The sequence below is a fragment of the Rhea americana genome, unplaced genomic scaffold (assembly GCF_003343005.1).
Source record: "Rhea americana isolate MKP2758 unplaced genomic scaffold, rheAme1 scaffold_587, whole genome shotgun sequence".
In the NCBI taxonomy this organism is placed as follows: domain Eukaryota; kingdom Metazoa; phylum Chordata; class Aves; order Rheiformes; family Rheidae; genus Rhea; species Rhea americana.
In genome coordinates, this window is record NW_028186742.1 from 55,413 (window position 1) to 81,539 (window position 26,127).

The 26,127-nt window shown below is 41.8% G+C and overlaps 1 protein-coding gene across 1 annotated transcript; it reads left to right on the forward strand.

The window, feature by feature from the left end:
• Positions 1-1,833: 1,833 nt before the first annotated feature.
• On the forward strand, positions 1,834-10,737 carry LOC146587542 (F-box/LRR-repeat protein 7-like). Its single transcript, XM_085319407.1, has 2 exons — positions 1,834-2,441; positions 7,641-10,737. Exons 1-2 carry the CDS (start codon positions 1,844-1,846, stop codon positions 8,375-8,377), a joined length of 1,335 nt encoding a protein of 444 aa, XP_085175533.1. The 5' UTR covers positions 1,834-1,843; the 3' UTR covers positions 8,378-10,737.
• Positions 10,738-26,127: the final 15,390 nt, after the last annotated feature.

Genomic DNA, 26,127 nt, shown 5'->3' on the forward strand with positions numbered 1-26,127 from the left:
TCAAAAATGTGCGAATCTTTGGGTTAGATCCAAGGGGCCATAGGTGAGACTTAGAAGCCTTGAAGAAATTGTGTTTTCATGTCACCTATTGAAATGCTGGGTTTCTGTCAAAGAAAAAGAAGATACAGATAAGGGAGAGGGAAGGAACTGTGTGGTGTAGCTTTTTTCTTCAGCGTTCAAAATAATGGCTCTGAGTTCTCTTCAGCTGAACTAGGTGGTCTTGGACAAGTTTTTGGACTTTGTGTCTCGGTTTCTTCAGAGTTGTGCATCTCTGCCTTGCAGACATGCTGTGAAAATAGTCATTTGCTTCCTACTATTATAGCCAGTGCAACAGGGAAAGCAGATGACCTGAAGCCCTGGAAAGCTCATCTTGTTGACTTTTTAGAGATCAGAACAGGCCTCTTGTTGACTAAGTAGAGGGAAATGCTTGATAGGGAATATATGTATGTGTRTAATATATTTATCACATTCATCTAAAATACTTAAATACTTAAATAGCTTAAATACTCTGCCCAACCCTCTATTTGTGTAGGTGYGTTGAATACAGTTCTGGGGGTGTCCTGCTTGGCCTGCATCTGTGCTGTCACAGTTGCAAAGCTGTAGAGCCAGTGCTTTTTAAGGAGAGAGTTTTATATGCCTCCCTGAACTGTCTGAACACTAAAGTGACAGAAGAAGATAGAGCATGGAGGAAATCTGGATGCTTTAAAACTGCTGTTTTTGCTACATTCATATTATTTGTTATTCTACTGAGTAATTAATTTTGGTTCTCATGATCGTCTTCTGAAGATGCTTTTCCTCTTAAAGGATTGCTGTTAAGATCAGTACCGAGAGACCGAAGGTGGAATTATTGAGCCCAGCTGCAGAATTCATTTCATATACACTGGTTGCATCTTGCGTAGCATTCTGCCAAAGTACTTCTGGGTCTCTGAAAGTACAGCCCTTGGCATTGTCTCAACAATCAAAACTATATCCCAGTTGCCTTCCAGTCTTTTACCTGCTGTTTTACAGAACAGCTGGAAGAGCTGGGAGCAAGAGACCTGTTTCCTGATGGTTTGGGGAATGTGGGAATGACTCTAAGGTATCAACAGCAACACAGAGAGAAACTATTTAAAAAAAACAAAAACGCACTTTCCTCAAAGCAAACATAGTAGTGGAGGCCCTTAAYTTTTGTGTGCGTTTTGTGAGTTGATTGCTTTTGGAGTAACTATTAGCTCTAGTAAAAAGGTCATACAAACATGGTGAAGAAGTGCTGTAACAAACTCCCAGGCATGCTGTTTCCTTACCACTTACTTTTCTGGACTGTTTCTTTCAATCTGACTGAAGTTCATTTTAATCTATGTGGGTTTTGAGTGTGTTTGAAGAGACATAACCAGCCCCCCCTTTAAGAATTAGTTGCTAAGCTCTTAATTCAGACCCACAGTCCTTCCTTTGCTAGCGTTGCTCTGATAGCAGAGCTACGACTGTAACTCTGTGTTCTTGTAGTCAGCACTAAGGTGAATAGTGTTTTCAGGTTATACTCTAATTTACTTGTACCTTACATATAATATATTATAAAATGTAAGTTAGAGTATATATGGAGAGTATATCTGAATACAGTATATTTTGAGAATATAAGTAAATTCTGAAAAAAATATATACAGGTAAATATAATGTACCTGTTCTTGCTTACTCTTGTAAAAAATGACTGTTTAAAAAAACAGAAAAACAAACAAACAAACAAAAAAACAGTCTATTAGGCACCATTAATAGATAGGTCTAGCGGGACGTTCTGCTCTGGAGCACCCTGTGGCTTGGTGCCATTCCCTGAAATCCTGTGCTTTGCCTTCCAGATTCCGACCTGAGCATGCGGACGCTGAGTACGCCCAGCCCAGCGTTAATATTCCCGCAGAATTCCCATGGTTTCCAGAATGGCAGAGGGTCGTCTACTTCCTCGTCCTCCGTCACTGGGGAGACCGTTGCCATGGTCCACTCGCCGCCTCCAACCCGCCTCACACATCCTCTCATCCGGCTGGCATCCAAACACCAGAAGGAACAGGCCAACATAGACCGGCTGCCAGATCACTCCATGATCCAGATATTCTCTTTTCTGCCTACCAACCAGCTGTGCCGCTGCGCCCGGGTGTGCCGCCGCTGGTACAACCTTGCCTGGGACCCGCGGCTTTGGAGGACTATTCGCCTGACAGGCGAGACAATCAACGTAGACAGGGCTCTTAAAGTGCTGACACGGAGGCTTTGTCAGGATACACCTAACGTATGTCTCATGTTGGAGACAGTAATAGTTAGTGGCTGCAGGCGGCTCACAGACAGAGGACTCTACACCATTGCCCAATGCTGCCCAGAGCTGAGGAGGCTGGAGGTATCCGGCTGTTACAACATCTCCAATGAGGCAGTCTTCGATGTGGTGTCACTGTGTCCCAACCTGGAACACCTGGATGTGTCAGGTAACGGGAGATAGTTAAATACTCATACGAGGTGGGGGCTAGAAGGCTCGTGCTAGCCCGACTCCTGGTCCCCACAGCTGCATAGGTCCCCTTTCTGTGTTACCTTTGTAAGTAGGACTACTAACCTTGTAATGCTCTAGTAGTGTGCAAGGCATGGCTAGACTTTATACCCCAAATGCCAGTAGTACCTCCAGAGTGKACAGGCTCCATCCACTGGAAACTAGCTAGCAGAGATGACCCATTAAATTAGCAAGATATTTTCTATAGGTTTTTGGGCCTTATGGAGGCCCAAGTTGCAATCATTAGTATATTGTATAGCGAAGGCTAGCTACTGGAATAAAATTTGTTTTAGTATGTATTTTTATGTGTGTATATGATATGAAATATATATATATGTAATCTTGTTTGATTATTGACTTGAGCAGTAGCTCAGAATCAGTGCTAGACTTTTGTGTAGCTACAAATTGTCATCTCTAGATGAATTTCATGGTCCTTTTGTTTCCATTGCTGCTTTGACCAGACTTAGGGAGCTTGGACTCGTGTGTGTGTACAGTATATACACTTGTTTAGTGGTTTCCTTCTTTTCCACCACAGTTACGTATCACTGAAGCTGGTTAAAAGAACAGAGATGTTTTGCTTAGTTTTCCCCAGATGTGCGCTGGGGGCACAAGGCATTTTTGTCCCCAGGTTCAGCCACACAAGATTTCCCCCCTGCAAATAGGTTGGCACTTAATTGAAAGGAGGCACTCAAGCAGAGCACTGAAGTTAATTTGGCATTCAATTCATATTTTGTGGTCCTACCATGTTACTAGTCTAAAGTTGATAGTAATCAGCTGGCCAAGATTTACATTGCAAAGGTACTGATGGCTACACACAAGGCAGGGCAAAGTAGGGACAGAAAGCTGTYGAGTCACTGGCACTTATGTTCACAGGTTTATGTAAGTGCCTGTGTATAAATTTAAGAGAATTCAATTCTGGGGCCTTGATTTGAGCTCACTTGTAGTTCTAATGTTGGTAATTTTTAAGAATGCTTTGGAAATAGGATCCCATTTCCCCCCTCCTTCTGTCTGGACAAAATAAAATATATAAAAAAAATGATATTTACTTTGTTTCTGTTGGATCCTTTTTTTTTTTTTTTTTTTTGAAGGGTTACTGGGCAGTTTGCCAGTGTATGTAATGATGATCCCTTAGTAACATTATTGTTCTTGTATTTYGCGTACACTGTACTTGCTGGCATGCACAAAGGGAGGGGAAATGAATCTAACTAAACAAACTGAATGCTATCTGATAGGGCAAAAAATGAATTATTATTTGTAGCAAATCCCAGGTTGTTGTATACACAGCACCATCTTTGGATAAGGAGAGTGTCTGGTCCATCTTAATGGTATGTGTCCCAAGGATTGTATTAACCTCTCAAGATTTAGCTCCTATGGAAGTTGCTGCTCATGTGAAATAGGTGAAATAGAGTTCTTTAAAAAATTCTGATATTCACAGGAACTAACTTAATCTTTCCACTTATTTCCTTATGCCTTTCCGCCTACTAGACAGGCAGGACATACCCTCTGTAAGCATGTTGGTCTTTAGTGAACAACAGCTTCCTTTGGAGTCCTAGCAGAAAGGCACCTCAGCTCAATAATGAATTGTAGGATCAGTGGGGAAAAGGCATCTTATAACACTCAGGCAGGAAAGCCAGATCCAGCAAGGATTCTGTGGAAGGAAGAGACATTTTTTGGGGGGGGAAAAAGAAGTATAACTAATTTGGTGGACATCTCAGGGACTGGAGCAGATGAAAACCTTGGTCGAGTGACTGCTGATTCTGTCGCGCAGGTTCAGATTCTCACATTAAACCTTACTTTGTCCATCTCTGGGGATGTTTCCTATAGAAGTGAGTTTTCTTGTTCTCGTTCTCTCTCTCCCTTCTCTCTGATTTCTCAAACAGAAGGGGTGATTACTGAAAAAAACAGGAGAAGCAACCTGTACATTTGTAGTTGCAAGTCATCCTCTTCAAGGGACAGGGGCCTGGGTTTTGACCAGCCTGCATGGATATGAAGGCGTGTGCTGAAATAACTTACCTTCTTGCAGACCCCACGATCAGATTGTGCCATGAGTGCTTATGTGTTTAAATTGAAGGTAAAACAGGGAAGGCCGGAAGGAAAAAAAACACATTTTTTTCATACCTGGGAGCCTGTTAAAGGAATTCCAGGATTAAGGTTTCAGGTATGATTTTGGTGCCTGTACAGATTCTTCCTAGATTCCCTAAAATGGGGCTATACTCTAGGTCTTTGGACAAACTTTGGGCTAAAATCAGATCTTATGTGAGGAGATCTCTTCTGTGATCAAGCCCAAGGAGCAATTAGAAGAACATGGCTTACATCTAATGCATGAGTGCTTCTTGGACCTGAAGTGGTCCATTGGTCTGGTCGCACACTGAGCCAGAAAAGTTGGGCACATGTGCTAGAGGATAACACTGTACTTACAGCTAGTTAATTAAGACCCAATTTTTCATTTATACATCTATTTAAATCCCTCTCCTTCTTGGTCTCTAAGATGGTTACTTAGCAGCGATGATATCAGAATCTTTAATGTCAGAACCAGACATTCATATTAACTTCCCTAGTTTTCCACAACGTAAATTCTGTGACTCTCATCATCCATTTTGTGGGCAGCTCTGAGGTATCCCTAGAAGCTGGTTGAACTTGACTACAAGTTATTATCTAACATGCTAATGAACATTTTTAAAAAATTTTGGAAGTTGCTCTTCCTGTTTTAAAATCAGTTACATTTCCTTTATGGAAAATCTTACTACAAGAGTACTATTTTTACATTTTTATTATTTAGGACAGAGAAATCATTACAGACCCAAAAACCTGTCATTTTGCCTAAAACCCAGACAGTTGTATATCAAGATGGACTCTTCTTGTACAACTATTTTGAATACCCTTCCTATGAAATATTTTATGTTATAGCCAAAATAACTAGACAACAAGAGGATGCTGTCTTTGTCAAAACAGTGATCACACGCTGATGTACAGTGACTGTAAGCCTGTTATGAGACTTCTGACCCATTCACCTTTTTAATTTCAGTCATTAAAGCATTCTTCCTTCTTGGATCCTCAGTAAACGGGCTATTCTCCTCTGCCTCATTAATTCTTCATTCTCACTCAACCACATTTTAAACCTGAATTCTGGTCAGCATGCAAAACATCCATATTGAGTCCTTAATCTGATAACCTCTTTATGCAAGCACAAGAGCAACAGCCGCATCAGATCTTGGAGAAGTTGGCAGAGCTTTGCCTAGGTATCAGCTTCAGCTGTGAAAACCCAGCTCAAGGCTGGAGACTCCTTCGTGCGTTTTGTATCACCTAGACCAAAGTGTGTAGCAGACATGAAATCTTACTCCAGTAAAACTGAATTATATTCCTTCCCTTCAGAAAAATCACCTTGCACTGTCGAATGTCTATGTAGTTTTTATTTGAAGACAAACGTATTTTCAAAAATCCCACCGTGAGGTAGATGGATCTGCAACCCAATCTGAAGAGGAAGCAGCAGCAGTCAGTTTTAAGAAGACATTGGACATAGAACAAAGTTCTTTGCTTCAAAGACACAGAGCTTCTCCATGACCTGTGGACAATTTGCCAGTTTCATTTTGTGTGAGGCTTAAGGTAAACTTTGCATCTGTTCCAAGCCTAAATTAAAAATCCAGTTGCAAAACCTGATGGTGCCTGTAGGAATCTAATTCAAGTGCAAGCTATTTCACGGCCATACCCCAGGCTTCTGAGGGTGTTTGTTTGAGCCTGCTGGTTTATTTCACTTTTTCTTTCTTTTTCTTTTAGTTTTTAAAGACTGAAGCATACTCATAYCTGCCATTAAGCCTCTAAATAAGAATTTGTATCTTTGGGAGGGTTTCCATGCAAAGATTACAAAGATCGTCATGCTCTTTATTTCCAGACTACAGGATTTGTGCAGCATTTCTGATCCATGCCAACTCTTAAGGTTGTCRTTATAGCTTTTCTGAGGTTTTCTGGTTTGTTTTTTGGGGGTCTTTTTTGTTCTGGGGGGTTTTTCAGCACTTACACTGTGCTTTCCCCAGGGTTTGAGTTACTTCATCCCTTCCTTGTTGCCTAGTGTTTCCAGCAATACAGAAGAGCTCATTTTCCTATCCAAGGGCACCACTTCAGTTTACACTGCAGAATTTGTCTGAGTATATATTTATGGCTAAAACTGATGGCCAGGGTCACGAGCTGGTAGAGCTCCCCTTCTTCCTTTCAGCCATTTCTAGCCGTGCTAATGCAGTGTGCACAGCTGAACGTGACACAAGTAAGACTGTCCCTTCAGGAGCTTCAGAYTGTAGGTTTGCTATGAAGTAGAAGGAGCACCTTCCAGAGAAAGCTTTCATTCACCACCATGTGCGCAGTAGAGATTAAAATGGGAAAAGTCTATGAGCATGTTTTCCCCTTTAATCTAACTCTTAGACCAGACCTTGGAAGGAAAGATTGTCTCCTCCAGTCTAGTTACCTCAATTTGCAGCCAGGCCTTCTTGCTTAAATAGTCCCCTTCCATATCTGTATGTGTCTTCCCTGCCCTTATAAATCTACTGTCCCTTGCTGTCTGTCTTCATTCTCCATAGATTACCCAAATCTCCACCCTTCTGCAAACACACAGTCTTGCCATAGTTTTTGTCCTTCCTAAATGACAGGCTTGGGGTAGGATAAACATCTGTTCCCCAGATGCTTTTTGGAGAGTGGRTGGGGTTTATCTTTTCCATAGTGGGGTTTGATGGTGAAACAGCCTCTAATGTTGGCTGGTGCACTCGGTGAGGCTGCCTCTTCCCAGAAAGTTGTCTTAGTTGTCATGTGGTACTGTTTTCTCAAATCGTCACTGCATTAATGTTGCAATAAAGAATTAGATTGTCCCTAGATAAACCTAGGACTACATTCGGAATGTTGACAGAACTGTTTTGTTGTTTTGCTTGTGCTCAAAATCCCAAAGCAACCATGATGGCTCCAGTGGAGTTATTTAATATTTCTCTGGGTTTAGGGACACATCCCAGCAAATTTAGACTAGTCAGTCAGGATATTTCTGCTCTTGCAAAGTGAAAATATCTGCATCGTCTCCAACATGCAATATCATACCTGTCTTTCCAGTCTTTGAATGCTTTTTTTCACTGCTCATTTAAATTTGCTGTCTTTTTCCACCTAGGCTGCTCCAAAGTGACATGCATCAGTTTGACTCGTGAAGCCTCCATCAAGCTGTCTCCCTTGCATGGGAAACAAATCTCCATCCGCTACTTGGACATGACAGACTGCTTCGTCCTGGAGGACGAAGGACTGCACACCATTGCCGCTCACTGCACTCAACTGACCCACCTGTACCTGCGTCGCTGTGTCCGCATCACCGACGAGGGTCTCCGCTACCTGATGATTTACTGCACGTCCATTAAGGAACTGAGTGTGAGTGACTGTCGCTTTGTCAGTGACTTTGGCATGCGGGAGATTGCCAAACTGGAGTCACGCCTCCGATACCTTAGCATCGCTCACTGCGGTCGGATCACAGACGTGGGCATACGTTACATTGCCAAATACTGCAGCAAGCTGCGCTACCTCAACGCGCGGGGCTGCGAGGGTATCACGGACCACGGTGTGGAGTACCTCGCCAAAAATTGCACAAAACTCAAATCACTAGATATTGGCAAGTGCCCTCTGGTCTCAGACACCGGCCTGGAGTTTCTAGCCCTCAACTGCTTTAACCTGAAGCGCCTGAGCTTGAAATCATGTGAGAGCATCACTGGGCAGGGCCTGCAGATTGTAGCTGCCAACTGTTTTGACCTGCAGATGTTGAACGTGCAGGACTGCGATGTCTCTGTGGATGCTCTGCGGTTTGTTAAACGGCATTGCAAGCGCTGTATTATAGAGCACACCAACCCTGCCTTCTTCTGAAAGGACACCCCACAACTGTTGTTACAATATAGTATTAAAAACACTGATGTATAAACACACAATCCCATACTCAGTAATGCTCTCTTTTCTGTGGCTCACAGGAGTCAGCTGTTCGTGTTTGTTGGTGGTGAGGGGGTGTTTCTAGAGGACTATTTTGTTTGCTTTTTGTATGATCACTTTTTAAGGTGCAGTGAGTCTCTGTGGAGAGGCTGCCTTAATGCAAAAGCAGCGAGTGCTCAGCAACCCCACTGTGGTGCCTTTTCCATAACAGCCCTGATCTTGTCCCAGGCTAATGTAGCTGACTCCAAAGGGAATAGCACATAATCCCTCCTTTGGAAGTGCTACTAAGCTGTGTCAAATACATCTGAATTCCAGCCATGCTCATGAATCTGACTATGCAAGATACGTCATATTCTCCAACTTAAAATATGCCGGATAAAGCATCTCCTTATCTCCATGTAGTTTCTCCTTGGTTGTCATTCCTTGTAATTCCTCATGAAATAGTTTTTAAGCCAAACTGGGTAATGCCTTCAAATGTGCTTGGCTAGGGCAGAAGATGAGCTGCTGGCTATTGCTGAGCATTGTGCTGAGTGAATTTGGAGATTGTGCCTGTGCATGGTTTCTCTTGGAAAGCCTTCTTCCAGGTAACTCATGCATCATCACCACTTACCTTCAGTTCTGCATCAGCCCTCTCCTGCATTTGTAGTACTGTAATCTCTGGTAGCCAACAGGGACTTTGGGTCTTATGAGCAGTGACATTTTCACTTGAGTGAAAGAAAACAGATATGATATTGGTGGCCTGGCAAAGGAAAAAGCCATCAGATCAGCCTGAGAAACCTTTGCATTTCTGCAACAAGCTGAGATAGTGCTGTGGTACATCAGGGTCTCTGAAGTGTTGTGGGATGGTTTGCGTGGGGCAGTCCCAGTTGCTGTGCTACACTGCTGTAACCAGAAAGTCTGCCTGTCTGCCTTCACGGTGTCTCCTTAGCAGCCATGGCACCACTGCAGCTGACACTTTCTGAGCAAACCAGGTGCACGCATTGAGGTGTGTTCAATATATGCCTTAATATACATAGAAACCTGACCATTTTCTGTGGCCTTCCAGTTTAAAGGATGGATGGCCAATCGCAAGAGTTCAAAGACGTTAGCCTGACAYGAGATCACGCTTATAGGGAAGAAAGGGGCTTAGGATGTTATTGACATTAGGTTTAGATTTTTGTGAAACCTTGTTGATGTGTGTTCCCTTAAGCTGGAGAAACAGCTGCTGTTCAACAAGGAATTAAAACATTAGCCTTGCCCTATGACACTGGAAGCCCTTTGTACTCTCACGATCGCACTCTTGCTCAGGCAGGTGGTTTGGAGGTTCTCTCATCTTGTTGCCTCCTTCCCCAGAGCGCTTGGTCAATTTCATGCTTACTTCCTTCACGCTTTTCTGGCAGGTATTTTAGCTGCGTTTCCACATGTAACAGTCCAATCTGAAAGCCAGACATATTAGGAATGATAATGTTTTCAGGTAGGCCCCTTGCGCRTGACTGACAGGTGAATTCATACATTTAGCTCAAATACTGTAAATGTCTTGGTAGAGGATGTAAGAAGGGAAGCACTGTGTCTGGTTTTCGTAAGCCGTAGTTCCATCATCTCCAGACAACACTAATAAAATCATTGATACAAAGTAAAATTCCATATGCTCAAGAAAAACATGTAATTGCTGAGGAAATATYTGTAGCAACACGTTTTCAAATAACAAAAAACAGTATTTTTGCACATCCCTGCAGCAGGAACTTTGTCCTGCTTGTGCAAAACATCCTGTAACTTGTGCATGTTCCTCCAGTTCTGAATTTCATAACTTGGGGGATATCATCAACTCTAAGTTGTAAGTAACATTGTACAAAAGCAAAGAGGGCCAAGGAAAATGGATTTTTCATTGCTATTGCTGGTCAGTGCCTAACAGGAGGCTGATACTATTCTTCGACCAGTTAACATCACTGTAGTTTCCCTTTTTGTATATTTAAAATTAGAGATTTTCTTGCCCAAGCAGTACGGTATATTTTATCCAAGAAAGCTATACTCTGTTCRTCCTTTTTCTCAAAATGTCCCCAAGAATAGTTAAATGTTAAACCCATTCCTTAGAGTGGTGGGATTTTGAGCCATTTGCACTCATGAAATATAAGTCTTATTAGTAACATTTAACTGTTTATTAAAACAAAAAAAAAAACTACTTCTCTGGCTATGCTAAACTGAGTGAGTAGTGCTTACATGGTTTTTAAGGTTTCTAGTGTTTAAATTGGCCTGTACTGTACAAATCTCACTATAAAGCCTTAATTTGCTACCAAGAAATAAAGCAATATATTGGTAACTGATGAGCATGCATGGTCATTTACACAAAGTGATTAACTTCTTGCCAAAATGGAAAGATATGAAATATTTATAGAAATTTGATTTCTTGCAGCTAGGTAAGTGAATGAACACATCGTCACATGAGGTAGGTAGATGACTATAAAAAAAGATTAATTATAGATTATGACCTTGTATGTCTGTTTCCGTATAATTTACTTTTCCTTATGTGATTCTTCTTGACCTTAAAGCATAACCATTACCTGGAAATGTATGTAAAAGAAAACCCAGTATATAAAAGGCATATGTATAAGAAGTTCAGGAAGGCTTCTGCATTGATTAAAAGGCAAATTAACGTATTTGATGTGAAAAGTAAAATGGAACAGCTGAAAGACTAGAGTACTTATTAGTGTAATGTTTCTTTTTGAGTGTTTTAAAAATCTACTCCAGGGTGTCTAGTGGAAAATGAATAAAGRTAATTTTTCTAAGCCAAACATTTTTAAGTATATAATCTTACAGTCTTACGTGATCTGATTTGGCACTCTGAAACTGCAAAACTGAAATTTCAATTTAGCTTATTGAAACAGCTTGCCTGCTTTGACTTTTAACCTGTGTCTGCTTGCAGACTGACACGACAAGAAAAGAAATCAAAATAGTGCATGTAGAGCTGGGTTTGTTGGAGAGGTTGCAACATGCAAGTTATGTGTCTTCATTCCAGTTTGCATCTGGCAGAGACTATAAATTTCCTAAGTGAAAACACCATTGATTCTTGAACCGTAAAATTCAGGCTCAAGCACTGAGGCTTCTTCCACTCCACAATAGCATATAATGATCACATCAAAGAAAGCAACCAGGAATCACATCAGTCAGCTGGTGTGTTGCTTGCACCCCTAGAATAACTGTGTAACGCAGAAAGAGGTCTCCCAGAGAGGTGCATCTAAACCAGCATGGTCTCAGATTATGGTCAAAGCTCTGTATCTACCTATCTTTCTCATTCCTTTGATTTTTGTTAAAAAATGGAACAATATTCCTTATATAGTTCCCTCAACTATTTGACATTGATGTGAAGTGTAACTTTTTGCCTTTTTACTGGTGCTCATATGGCTTCCTAGAAAATGTAAAACAGTTCCTGCTGAATGTTAGAATCATCACCCAGGTTGTAACCTTCCAGCAGTGGTTTATGCAGTTTCTGAAAATTTCTAGCCTTTGAGCTGGAAAATTAAAAAACTAGTAAAAGACCTAAGTTTAGCACTAGCCTTGAAACAGGTCCAAACTCTCATTGAAATGAAACACAGTGACCATTTTGACTGTAGACTGGCTGCCCTGTAGCTGTCAGCGTTAATTTAAAGGGGGCRGGGGGGGAGGAGGGATCTACAATAGCATTGGTAGCAAAGCTTCTTTTTGCCCAGAGTTACCCAGAATAGTATCTCACTTTTAGTATTCTTATAATTTTGTCAAATTTAACTGTTTGAACTGAAACTTCGCATGTTGGGCTTGGAAAATGTGAGTTGAAGTGGTTCATCTGGTTCTGTAAAGCTCGGAGGAAAATTCATTTTGCTCATACTAAACTCCTGATGACCTTTTTCTCTGAAGAAGATTTGTTGCCCTCCATCTCCCCCACGGCCTCCGGAGTGGAAGTGCAAGCCTCACCAGGAGGTCAGCTTTAAGACAAGGATGTATCTTACTGATCTCCTTGCTAAGATTCACCTAGTTTTAGCAACATGGTTCATCTTTGAACATCTCCAATACCATGGTTGGGGAGAAAAGGGGTTGGCATCTTAAAAAAAAAATCTCCAAAAAATTTTCTCCACTGGACATGCTCATGTCTCTCAAGGCTAGTAGTCTGGCGAGGCTGAGAGTTGGCAACGTTAAGAGGTGTTTATCACTCTTGCCATGTGGAGGAGGAAGTGACTGCAGTTGCATCTACGTTGCCTGGGAAATCGCACTGAAAGACAGGGAGTTTGGAGATCTGGGAAAAGAGGCGAGATGAAATTACTGGGCAAACAGACTGTGAAGGAGGCATGTAAAGAAGAGATCAATTGCTTGATTTTTAGTTTTTGAAAACAAAAAGTAGGGCTGGGGTTAGGAGAGGTGGATTTGTATGAGCAGTTGGATAGGGAGAGTTGGGCCAGAAGGAGGGTCAAATGTTGAAGAAAGATGTTTGGGACAATGGTGGAAGCATGATGAAAATGGGCTGCATGATATGTAAATAAAGCACATTCCCTCCAGGGAAAGTTGAGAGCAGGGCTATTTCTGTGTGTGTATCTCAGAAATTTGAAACGGTCTTTCAAAAATGATACAGGAACATTGAATTTAAGGCATCCAGTATCTGTTTTATATCACGTGAAGCGGGAGAAGCTTTATAAGCAAATCTTTAGCCTTCACCAGCAAAAGCATGTTAGAGTCTGAGGTATTGGCAGCTTCGCTGTCTTACTCCTGCCTTTGCATCAGGTAGTGTGTTGAGAGCAACAAGGCAAGGCAGATTTGTTAAACTGTTTCAGCAGCAACAACACTTCTGTTTTGCTAAGGTAGAGGCATCAGCATGAAGTCAAATTCATGCCCTTATGGCTGTTTCAGGGCCTAATAATAACAAGTTCAAGTTACTGCCAGGCAGTAGACATCAGAATTCAAATCTAGCATAACAAAAGTACATTTAGCTGAGCTGCATTACTGAATACTATTATACGGATTAAATCAATTTTCTCCATAACATAGTTGAGGATTGTTTATTTTCCTGCACCCCTGCTGTATAACTGTGCTTCAGAGCAGGGTTTTTTTGTGATGTTTCTRTCTTCTGTGAGAACTGGACAGAAATGTCAGGTCATTTTTCCCTTGTCCTCTGGATGATCATAGAGGCGCRTCTTAGATTTATACTGGTTAATGAAAATCTTTTCCTAGTAGGCTCTGCTAATACAAATTTAAAAAAATACATTATGAGTGCGACAATCCAGTTGGCTATAGATACATCAAATTAAGCCATTATAAATATAAAAGTTGCTAAGCAGACACTGTAAAGAGAGACCAGAAGGATCTTTCTAAAACATAAAAAAACCCCAAGTTTTTATAGATGACCCTGATACTTTTAATGTGGAACAAAAATCTTAACCATTACTTCTAGGGCTAAAGATACTGTGTTTATTGGCATAGAATGGATTAATTTTCCTTTGCTTTTTAAAGAAACATTACATGCTGAAGCCTCGAGCTCACATAAATGGCAGAGATGGAAAAAAATCATCCAAAAAAGATGAGATTTTTTGCCAAAAAGAATGAATATTTTAACAGTTTGAAGTTGCATAGTCTGCTTGATGGTGCCTAAAATGATTTTTTTAAAAAAATCAAGTGAACAACCAGTTTGAGAACTTTCCATTACTTCTTCAATATTCGTCATTCATGTAGTTGCCTCAGTAGGTAGATAYCTGAAGTTTAGAAAGACCAAATTTCTAGCTACAAAAATAACTAACTGCAGCTAATTTGTGATTTATATTTTGCCATCTTTATCAAGTTTTTTTCACATATCTTATCACTTATCTCATATAAAGGGTATATCCTGAAGGGAGGGTGTCAAGAGGACGGGGACAAACTCTTTTCGGTTGTCCCATGTGACAGGACAAGAGGCAATGGGCACAAATTGAACCACAGGAAGTTCCKCCTGCACATGAGAGTGAATTTCTTCACTGTGAGAGTGATGGAGCACTGGACCAGRTTGCCCAGAGAGGTTGTGGAGTCTCCTTCTCTGGAGATACTCAAGGCCTGCCTGGATGCAACCCTGTCTAACATGCTGTAGGTGACCCTGCTGAGCAGGGAGGTTGGACTAGATGATCTCCAGAGGTCCCTTCCAACCTTACTGATTCTATGATTCCATGATTCTATGATCCTAAGCCTTTACCTGGACAACTGATGAGGTATCACTATATGCTTAATAATAACCAATATTTTTTCATTGACACTCAAGTTTTTGCTTTAGATTTCTGTTTATGCTGTATTATATGCTGTGAAAATAGTGTGAAGGAAACAGAGTCTTGTCTGGACTTGAATTACACTGAGGCCTTTGGCAGTGATGATCTCTTGCTTGCAAATTAATAATACAGATTTGTCAGTCCTTAACCTATCTCCTTTCTTACCACTGACCACATGCTTCTGCAGCCTGGCCCTGGTTCTTCTGTCCTCTTGCATCCCTTATGCTCTGCACTTTTCATAGAAAGAGAGGTGGAGCCCCAGAGGGCCTGTGCTGCTCAAGACTTCTAAAGAAACATTAAATAACACTAGCTTTCCAAAGAGGGCCAAAAAAAAGATCTTGTCCTAGAACGTCTTTATGCTGTGGAAATAACAGCTGTGCAGCCCAGCCTGCTGCAGTAGGAGGAGTTTGTTTTGCTTWCTTCCTACTGAAGTTAAAGTAATAGCCAGATCTCTCTCAATTTTTTGAAGTTATTTATCACCAGTACATCCACCTAGAGTCTGTTGTCATGCTACTACATTAGGATGAAGTCAACAAATAATTCTTTTTTTTTTTCAAGCTCACTCTGAACTAGAAAAAGGGCAGAGCATTAGGGAGGCAAGGACTTCACCAAACTAAAAGTTGCCATTTATATGAAACTTGTTTGGGTCATGCCAATATGTTTTGGTGTAATGTCCAAACCTGGCATCTCACTGGTAATTGAACACCCCAATGGYTTAATACAGGCCAATATTACTCGAATTTTCAGTATTGCAAAAAGTTAAAACTGTTTCTTTCATTGACTAAGATCAGTCAGCCATTGGGTTTGCTACAGGTAAGTCCCTTTGACCAGGTTACTAATCTGGTCTTTCAGATGTCTTCTTTACTCCTGTTTTTCTTTGCTTCCCTACTCTAGTTTCTTAAAAGCTTGCTGAACCAGAGTGAAACTCAGGCACAAGCCGTAGGAAGACTTAAAGTGATAAGAAGAGACTGCAGGCCAGATGTCTGCTGCAGAAGTCCTTAGTTTGGGGACATGTCACTGCTCACAAGTGTCTGAGGGATCAGCTATTAAAAAGTTGGGGTGATTCTTGGTTTAGATTGCAACTGGTTGACAGAGTTGTTCTGAGTACCACCTCTTGAGCTCGTTAAGCCAACTTGCTATGTTTTAGTAAATTAACACCTTGCTTGAAGGCTATGGAATCTGCTTCTGAATGTTAAAATGTTCATTATGGGTAAATAAGCTCATTTTTGGTTTTATGAAAATCTCTCTACTTGAACGCTCGACAGACATCTACATGTTACCCACCCCTAGGCTGGGCAGAGCAGCATATGCTGAAGTTAATAGGACCTGTTCAACCATGCTGACCACTCTACCATCAAAGCTTCCCCCTGCACCTTTGTAGCTATTAAACTAACTGAAGTAAAACACAGTTTAATTGCTTTTACTGTGTGCTGTTTTCTCCTGGTCTTTCAGATCTTCATACAGCAAAGAGATGAAAAAGCAGCTTCAAGTCCGTGCTTAGAAGGATCACCTGCAAGTAAGTTGTTTGAACCTAGGCAGCATTTACCCACAAGTCTCTTGCACTCACTGTCTTTACAAGGCAACTGAAGACAAGCGGACAGATGCTGCTWCTGGTTTCTTTTCAGTACTTGCTTTGATTATTCTAAGGTGATGTATCTCATATGGTCTTGTAGCTGCTGGAGGTGCATCTTTTGTGGCAACTGCTGGCATACCAAACTGCAAAAGAGAAATAGTATTTGGTCAATTTTATCTCTTTTGTCTGTTTGGGTTTTGTTTACTTTTGTTTCATTTTTCCCTCTTGCTAGACCTGAAATGAAACAGTGAAATACTAAGATTCTCATAAAGAATCTTAAAATCCCCCCTTGGGGAAGGGGAGAGTTATAGAGACGGGATAGCTAGCAAAACATGGCTTAAGTCAGGAGGCGTCCAGCGGGTGCATGCGGCTGGGGAAGTGCATATGGGACATGGCCATGGAGGATCCTCTTGCACCCTTCCTGGGAAACCTCTATGCTCKATTACCTCTCTGAAATGCCTGTACACCAATGCACACAGAATGGGGAGTAAATGGGAAGAATTAGAGATATATGTGCAGTTGCATGGCCACAATCTCATTGCAGTTACAGAGACATGCTGGGATAGCTCACATGACTGGAAGGTTATCAGGGATGGCTATGTGCTTTTTAGGAAAGACAGGCCAGGAAGATGAGGAGGTGGAGTTGCTCTTTATATGAAAGAGCAACTGGAATGCACCGAGCTCTGCCTAGGGGTGAATGAACAGTGAGTAGAGAGCTTACGGGTAAAGATTAAAGGGCAAGCTAACATGGGTGACACTGTTGTGGGTGTCTACTACAGGCCACCTGATCAGGAAGAAGTCAGTGAGGCTTTCTACAGACAGCTGGAAGTAGCCTTGTGATCACAGGCCCTGGTTCTCATGGGGACTTCAACCACCCTGATATCTGGTGGAAGGACAACACAGCTAGGCACAAACAGTCCAGGAGGCTCCTGCAGAGCAATGATGATAACTTTTTGACACAAGTGGTGGAGGAACCAACAAGGAGAGGTGTGCTGCTGGACCTTGTACTAACAAAGAAAAAGGACTAGTTAGAAATGTGAAGGTTGGGGGCAGCCTTGGCTGCAGTGACCATGAGATGGTGGAGTTCATGATCCTGCATGGAGGAAGCAAGGTAATAAGTAGGATTCTGAATGAGATCCTGGATGTCATCTCTAAGCATGTAGAGGAAATGGAGATGATTGGGAGTAGTCAGCATGGATTCACCAAGCGGAAATCCTGCTTAACCAATCTGAGAGCCTTCTGCGATGAAATGACTGGCTGGGTAGATGAGGGGAGAGCAGTGGACGTTGTGTACTTTGACTTCAGCAAGGCTTTTGACACTGTCTCCCATAACATCCTCCTAGGTAAGCTCAGGAAGCGTGGGTTAGACGAGTGGACAGTGAGGTGGATTGAGAACTGGCTGAAAGGCAGAGCTCAGAGGGCTGTCATCAGTGGAGCACTCTAGTTGGAGACCTGTAGCTAGTGGTGTTCCCCAGGAGTCAGTACTAGGTCCATTCTTGTTCAACTTCTTCATCAATGACCTGGATGAAGGGACAGAGTGCCTCCTCAGCAAGTCTGCTAATGATACCAAGCTTGGAGGAGTGACTGATACAGTGGAAGACTAAGTTCAGAGAGCAAGGATGCAAATGAATCGGGCAAAGGAGGAGATGTTGGGGAGCAGTGCATACTATGTATTCAGAGCATAAAGATGAAGAAATCCTCAGTTGCAAGAAGTGAGAAACAATATTTATCTAATGATCCTGCAAGGTGGCTAGCTGCATTTCAGCATTTAAGTAGAATTTCCTGACATATTACCTGTATGACATGTAACAGCTACCAGAGCTCAGATCTCTTGTGCGACTGGCCGCAGGGGGTCTGAAATCACCTTTCTGCAGTAGTAGACCTTTATAACAATTCATTCCTTCGCTGCGTGAAACATCTTCTGTTCTATTGGACATAAATTCTTGGGACAAGATCTTACTTCAACACCTCCTTTGGTGAATATCCCAAATAGGGTTATGATCTTTTCTCCATACTGCCCTTTTCTTTCCTCTTCCTGTCATCGAGCATTATCTAAGCTCCTGTAAGGATCTGAAGTAATTAATTTGCCTCTGTAGGCATGCATAGTACACATGATTAATGGTCTATATTAGTATGATAAGTAAGACCGTTTTAATGGCAGGCAATCCAAATGACAAACTGAGATGATGATTGAGTAAGTTAGTGACTACTCAGTGACCAAATCTTACTGATACTTTTCAGCATAGTTGGAAAGTATATGCATGAACTTCAGGAAATACAATGCTTTTCTGATGCTTGTTCTTAGCATGATATGTAATCAGATGATGGTTTGGAGATTCCTTACATTCATTCAAATCATCTTTGTCAAAGTAGTTTGGTAGAAAATTGTGTGTATGTCTATTTCTGTCTTGAGTCACAACAGCCTTCACTGATTTCTGTATCGGATATAGCTGCTTATAATCTTCTATTAAAAAAAAAGGTAAAAGATTGYTGCTTCATTGCTCAGTGACACTGCTGTGACAGTGCTAGTTTTTGCTCTCCCGGAAATTATATTTCTGTACCCGCAGAGAAATGGTCCAAATTTTCTCTCACCATATCTGTCCCCTAGATAGCAAGCAAGTTTCAGCGATTTGGTTTTTAATCCTCATGCCACCCCAAGCCTGATGCTCCCCTATCTCACTGCTGGTCAGAGAGCTGGGCCATGGACCTCGCTCTCTCAGCCAGCTCTAGCCAGGACACATCTCAGCTTCTCTATCTGCTAAAGCTTGAATCCTTGCCACTATCAGCTCTGAAAAGTGTTTGCCTCTGCCTTTCCCTTTTCTTGGGAATTGTTGCTAGGAAAARCACCCTTTCATGTTGAGGGGCAATGGGATGCCACTGCTGTGGGACCTGGTGCGTTTTCCAGACCCCTGAAGGGAAGGGTGCGTTCAGGTAGTGGAAGTGTTCGCAGTATGCAACATCAGCAGGAGAGATGTGGAGCCATGGACAGGAGGCAGAGGGGAGGCACATTACCCCTCTGGACGGGAAGCAACGTCTTGGAAATGCAGCTTCCAGAAACTCCGAGGATGCAATGGAAAACCCAAAAAGGATTTACATTAGGAATTTCTTTCCTGGGACCATGGGAGCAAAGTCTTTGCATGCTTGCATGTGCAGGGAAACCTGAAGTTGTAAATCAAGGAGTTTCAAGGAGAAAAAATATAGACCTTCCCAGTGGAGMTGGGTCTAAGAGTAAGGGCAGCTTTTACTGAGACTCCATTCAGAAATATCCATTTTTCAGTAGGGGCTTTCCTCACATGCAGGTGAGCATGATTTTCTCAGCAGAGTTTATGCTGAGCAGGAACTACTCAGAAGCAGCAGAGATAAGGCAGAGGGGACTGTGCAGTGATGTGCTGAGCTTGACGCACCTTGGGTTGGAGCTGCTGACATGGATGGGAAGTCTCCCTGCTGGAGCAGGAACTGCCTCAGCTGCCACAGCTGGGGGGGCACCTTGGAATTTGAACATCCCTGGATGATGGGTCAAAACATGGAGTTTTCCAAGTGTAAATGACTGCTTCAATGAACCAATCTATATTAATCTATATGAAATATTAGCAAATCCATCAGAATTCACTATCATTTCATGCTACATGGGCAGGGCTCTTGCCCTCATTGTGCAATTGTAAATTAGTACCAAAGATGCAAGAATTTATATCTTAGTTATGTAAAGCCCAAGGTGACATGGGTCTCGAGAAGGGTTAGCAGGTCCCACACTGAAATTGTAGGTTTACATTTTATGCCAGCCAAATCAGTGATGCTGTTTCTTGTGCATCTCAAATGCACTCTTTCATACATGCAAATGGCTAAGCCTTCCTTTGGGTGGAGTGTATGCAAGTTTTCAAGAGGTTAAGTAAATGGGCCATTTACCCATTTCATAAGAGTTCTAGCAGATTTTTTTTTTCATTATCAAAAAGTTTGTTTAGTAYTGCAGTTATTTGCCCAGCCTGATGTTCTACAGCTTTCAGTGGCACCATCTCAGTACATGGTACATTATAGAAGTTTACGATGCAGAGACATTTCAGAATTCAAAACCTGGTGACCTCCCCATTCACACACACATTTCACGTATGCCTTCAGAAGAAACATATTTTCATTTGACTTGCTTTATCCGCACTAATATCAGGACATTGATTCTAATGATTTTAGCTAAATAAACTGGAATATTTTGCWGCTATAAATTAGAGTAAATCTGATCGTCCTTACCAATAGCTTGACTCTCTTACCTAAGAAACCTCATAGATTTCAACTTCTCTTATCTAAGCTTATTGTCTTGTAATTAATATGTTAAGGTTCTTTTGTTTGTTTTGGGGGGCAGGTGGTTTTGATGTTTTTAGGCAACGATCTTTTGGAGTTTCTTGGTATTTACAGTTTGTAGGGAACTCTCATTCAACAGCATTATGACACTAGCTTATTTTCAGATCAGAAGGGCATCTGATTTCTGAATGTTGGTTTACTTTTTTATAAGGCAAACTGATGAAGGAACAAGAGGGCTCTGCAGCCTGAACATAGAAGCTCATAAAACTCTGGTAGGTTAAATCTGACAGCATGGTGAAGTGGACTTCCATTCCCCTGCCAAATATTTTTTTAAAAATCCCTGACAGGACCAAACTGAAAGATTCTACTTGAATTTTCAGAAAGGCTTTGTCACAGAGCATTCTTGTAACATCTCATGTAAAAGAGGAAAACCCTTGCACAGAGAAATAAGTGGATAAAAGGTAAAAATTAGAAGTTAGGCATAAATGATCAGTTCTCAGAACGCAGCATTTCAATGTATTCATAAATATTTTAGAAAAAAAGAATGGTTAGTGAGAAGATGCAGCTTTCTGGTGACAGCAGAAGTAGTGATGAGCACCAATTATGGAAAATCATGGACTTGGTTACAAAATGGCAGATTAAATATAGTATAAATGAAGGGTGCCAGGCTCGGTGTAGGCTAAGATGCTTCCATCTGGGAAACAGACAATTTGAGGGGGGATATGAGTCATGGACAGTGTAAAAGAGGAAGAGACTGAATATTTACAATGACTTCTACTAAAAAACAAAYGAAATCAAACCAAAAAATTGAGGGTGGGTCACATGAAGCTAGCAGGTAATGGATTCAAAGCAAGTTAAAGGAAGCAGCTCTTTTCTTGCTGAGTATTAAAGGCTTGGACTCTTGCTATGGGATGTTGTGGATGCTAAATGCTCACATCAATTCAAGAAAAGACTGGACAAGTTCATAGTGGAGAAGTCTATGTGAGGCAGTTATATTTAACAGACCACCTCTGGCTCAGGAAATGCCTGAGGCAGAAAGTGTTGGAGACTGGCAGTCTATTCTGGGAAAATATGCTTACTCTGTTCTTACACTCCTCTCTAGGCATCTGGTTTTTGGCTACTGTCAGACAGGATATTCAGCTACACGGACCTTTTGTCAGTGGCTGTTTTCATATTTTGATATCATCTGCGCCCACCCCTGACATAGAACACGTTGCCACTCCTTGGTCACAATGTTGTCACGCTGAGCTACTCAAAGTCCTCCAAATTGAAGATTTTTGGCACCCTCTTTTCTAAAATGCTTGTGCTCCAGAGTGCAAAACCTAATCTTGCCAGGAGCTAACATCCTTCTCTACTGACTGTCAGGGGAGAAGACACTAAATTTTGCTAGGAGCTTGGTACATTGTGCGATTATGCCCGACTGCTCCAGGCCTGCAACAAATGTATCTCTGTATTTAGATGAAAAAAAAGGAAGCAGACACTTTGCTTCCCAAGTCATTATGTGCTTTACTTAATGCTGTATTTTTGTATGGTTTTCCCCAGAGCATGTGTAACTTGTCTTTATATCTCTTACCTGCTAGCACCCGAATAATAAGGAAGTTGAGTTAGGCTGTTCGACTATTTTTCAAAGGGGCTTTCAGACCTGCCTTCATGCACTACTTGCAGAGGTGTAGTGCTCTGCAAGGTCCCCTAAGTGCCATCGGGGACAGGAGAGGTCCTCTCAAACTATGGGCTGTCTTTAAAACTAGTGGAAATCCATCATGTAAACACTTTTTATAGAAATACTGTGTGCCAAATTTTAGCTTAAAAAGACAGGATGGACCAAGGGCAAGAGAAGCAGAAGCAGAAGAGGTCATTTGGCAGCTACAAATGGTAAAGAAATTGCCCACACATTCTATATCCCACTCAGTGCTGTAACAATATGTCCAGTGCATAAGCCATGACTGGGTGCCTATAGCTTTACGGTGATGTCCTACTAACTTTTATGGCAAAAAGCTGTGATAATGCACTAAAAGATCTCTGATGCTTTTTTTTTGCTTTTTTTTTAAGTTTCATAGCCCACAGCTTTGTCAATTAAACTAATATGGTGCCATGTGTGAAAGACTGCCTGTTGCCAAGCTTAAGACAAATGCAATGAAGCTGTAATTCCTCTTTTTCATAGTTCAAGGTTCCACTTGAACAAAGCCAGTAAATTAAAAATAAGGAATAGACAATAAAAGAGTGGTTTTGTAAGAAGCACAGATTTTTTTTTTCTAAATCCAATAAATCCAAATCTATTCATGTTTGTTTCTGTATTTTTTTTCATCTTAAACTGTCATTAAGGAAAAAATCACTAGGATATGTCAATTCGTGTAAAGATACAGGCACCTAAACAGTAAGTACCTAGTGACTCTATTCACAGAATCACAGAATGGTTGAGGTTGGAGGGGACCTCTGGAGATCATCTAGTTCAATCCCCCCTGCTCAAGCAGGGTCACCTAGAGCACATTGCATAGTATTGTGTCCAGGTATGTTTTAAAAATCTCTGGAGAAGGAGATGCCACAACCTCTCTGGGCAACCTTTACAAGTGCTCTGTCACTCTCACGGTGAAGAAATTCCTCCTCATATTCAGGCAGAACTTCCTGTGGTTCAGTTTGTGCCCATTACCTCTTGTCCTGTTGCTTGGCACCACTGAAAAGTCTGGCCCCATCCTCTTGACACCCTCCGTTAAGGTATTTGTAGACATTGATAAGATCCCCTCTCAGTGCTCTCCTCCCCAGGCTGAACAGGCCCAGCTCTCGCAGCCTTTCCTCATAGGACAGATGCTCCAGCCCTCTGATCATCTTTGTAGCCTTGTGCTGGACTCTCCATGTCTCTCTTGTACTGGGGAGCCCAGAACTGGAGACAGTACTCCAGATGAGGCCTCAGCAGGGCTGAGTAGGGGGAGAGGATCACCTCCCTTGACCTGCTGGCAACACTCTTCCTAATGCACCCGGGAGACCATTGTCTTACATTCATTTACAAGTAGAAGTTCTTTGAAGTTCCCAGTTTTCTTGTAAGTCATGAGATGCCTCTGATCCAGAGCCTGCATTTTCAGATGCTGAGTTTTGTTGGGGCTTTGTACAAACTTTCTCCACAGCTATGGATAAATCCTTAAAGTTATAAATGTTTTGCTTTACCCTTCTTCATCAAAGGCATCTCCCAGCCAAAGAATCCAATGTTGTACTCTTTTGGGCTCAGAAAATATAGAAGCAATTCTGGGGCAGCTGGTCACAAAGACATGCTGCTTTTTTAGCTTTCTCTCACATTGTTCAATTTCCAGGGAGAATTTGGGACCTTCTGAAGTGCTTCATGCCTTTAAGATGGCTGTGCTGTCTCTCTGTAATTGAAACTAGAACTTGCCTGTAGCTTGCACTCAGCCAAGGAAGTCTCGTCCAGTGTTGCCAGGGAGCACATTTGCCTCTTGGTTTCTGCTTCCCTTTATTCATTTCTAAAAGGGGCTATCAGTCACTCTGTTAATCTCAGACATAAAAGTCCATATAAGGGAAGTGCACTGTTCAGAGAGGTATTTAGCAGTACTTAATAATTGGCTCTGATGTATGGTGAAAATTAAATCCCATTTCGATGACAGAAAGGCAAAGCCTGATCAGCAAACAGATTTTTGTGCAAATTGTAGTCACCACACAGCAGTTCATGGCTGTGCAAGTGATTCTCAAACTAGCCTGAAGGAGGCAGAAATGCTGTCCAAATCAGCAGCRTAAAGTCACTTCTTTGCTTCTTAAAATCTTTTGCCTACTGCTGGCCCTGGGCCCACACAAATACCCAAACACAGCAAGGAATATAAACTCACAAGGGTCTCAGCTTTCATAATATGACTAAGTTGTTTTGATTTAAGAGTGCTCTTCTTGCCAAGATTGGAAAAAATTAGTCCATTCTCTTCACGGCTGGATGTCAAAGTACACCAGGGTTTTCAGACAAATGCCCCAAATGCTCTCACTTAAAGGAATGACTAGACCAAGTTTTGAGCATTGTAGAACTTAACTCTTTCTTAAATTTTGTTCCTAGGGAAGCTGGAGAAAAGTAGGAATGGCAAGGCTATTAAGTTTTTTAAAATTGTTCTCTTCTGAGGCTGAAGACAAAGTCAGTCATTGGGGTACTATTCCATAGGGTGCAGAGTACTGGCAACATCTGAAAGCAATGGGGGCAAGGAGAGAACCATGACAGCATAAAATGGCCAAGTCCTTACCCTGTGCGTGTCCCAGATCACCCATATTAAAAAAAAAATACATGCAGAATTAGTGTGCTGATCTCAGACAGAGTATTAAGACATTCTTTGAAATGCTCCTGGACCTCACTCATTTTTCTGCACAGAATTTGCCTATGGTGCAGCAATGCTTTGTATGTTTRCAGACTTTGCTCAGTTTGACTCTTCATGCTTTGCACAGTGCACAGATAAAAGGTATAAACAACACTGTCGCTGTTTAAGTGTGTTCTTGGTCTTCTTTAGGGTCATAAATTACTACTTGTTATGTAGTCTTAACCTGTCTTTTTTAATAAGATGTCATTCCTGTAAGGCCATTGCAGCTCAGTACAAACATAGATTCATACTCTGGAAAATCGGAGCAGTATAGCAAAGCAGCTTGTAGGAAGATCTGTCACTGCAAAGGAATCCACACATTTCTGGATCCTTGGCACATTAGTAGGCCTATATTTATTCATTATTAGAGCTGGAGTTTCAGGAAAAGTGTTAAGACTTGAGGGGTCAATTTAATCGCCCAGACACTGGTTTTCAATGCCATTAGAGATGCGAAAGGGTGTCCAAGGCATCCACAGAAAGCTGGCAGGGGTGAYGCAGTACCTGAATGCCCTTCTGCATGGGCAGATGGGGGTCAGGCAGATGCCCTCAAGCATCTCAAATGGCTTTAGTTGCCCTTGCTTACGCAAACATGCTCCAAGTGTTATAGGGAAGCTATCTGTGGTGAAGCTCAGACAGACTTTTTGCTGGGCCGCAAAGACACAAAAAATAAACCACAAATGATTGACTGGGCAGGCAAGTCTAGAAACGGCTGCCATGTGACGGTATATTCACATTTTGTAATGCTGCCTGCTGCAGATCTCATGAAATTTTTTTACTGTTAGAGTATGGACAGTTCATGCTTCCTTTTTAAAATCACAGTGTTTCTCAAGTTAAAAAAAAATCAAACAAACATCTTATCTCTTATGGCCTAGCTTCTGCTGAAGGTCTCTGAGCCCCTCTCTGGGACTTGAGTGAAGAAGTCATCTGAAACTGTAGCACTGGCTCCATCCCCATCTGAAGGGCAGGGGATGTTGAGTCATAGTCTAAGAATTGCTGAGGATATCCTAATGCCTAAAATAGCTGCGGGGACACAACTCTATTCTGTCTGAGGTTCTGCTGCAGAAGCAGGATCTCATGTGGAGTCCCAGAGTTAGGCAAAGAAATACAGAGCCAGTTGACCTTTGCAGTTATGTTGAGGCTCTTCTGGCAGCAGAAAGTGACTGCAAGTCCCTCCTGCTTGTGGTCCTGCAGAGATGGCATACAGCTTGGGGTGTCTTGCAAGGGAGGTGCCTGGTGCCAGGCAAGAGGGATGGGTGTCAA

What these genes read in the sequence shown, in the direction of transcription:
- LOC146587542 (XM_085319407.1), top strand. Translation starts at nt 1,844, where the DNA reads ATGCGGACGCTGAGTACGCCCAGCCCAGCGTTAATATTCCCGCAGAAT. An exon ending in GGAACACCTGGATGTGTCAG is followed by an intron (nt 2,442 to 7,640) that starts GTAACGGGAGAT and finishes TTTTCCACCTAG; the next exon opens with GCTGCTCCAAAGTGACATGC.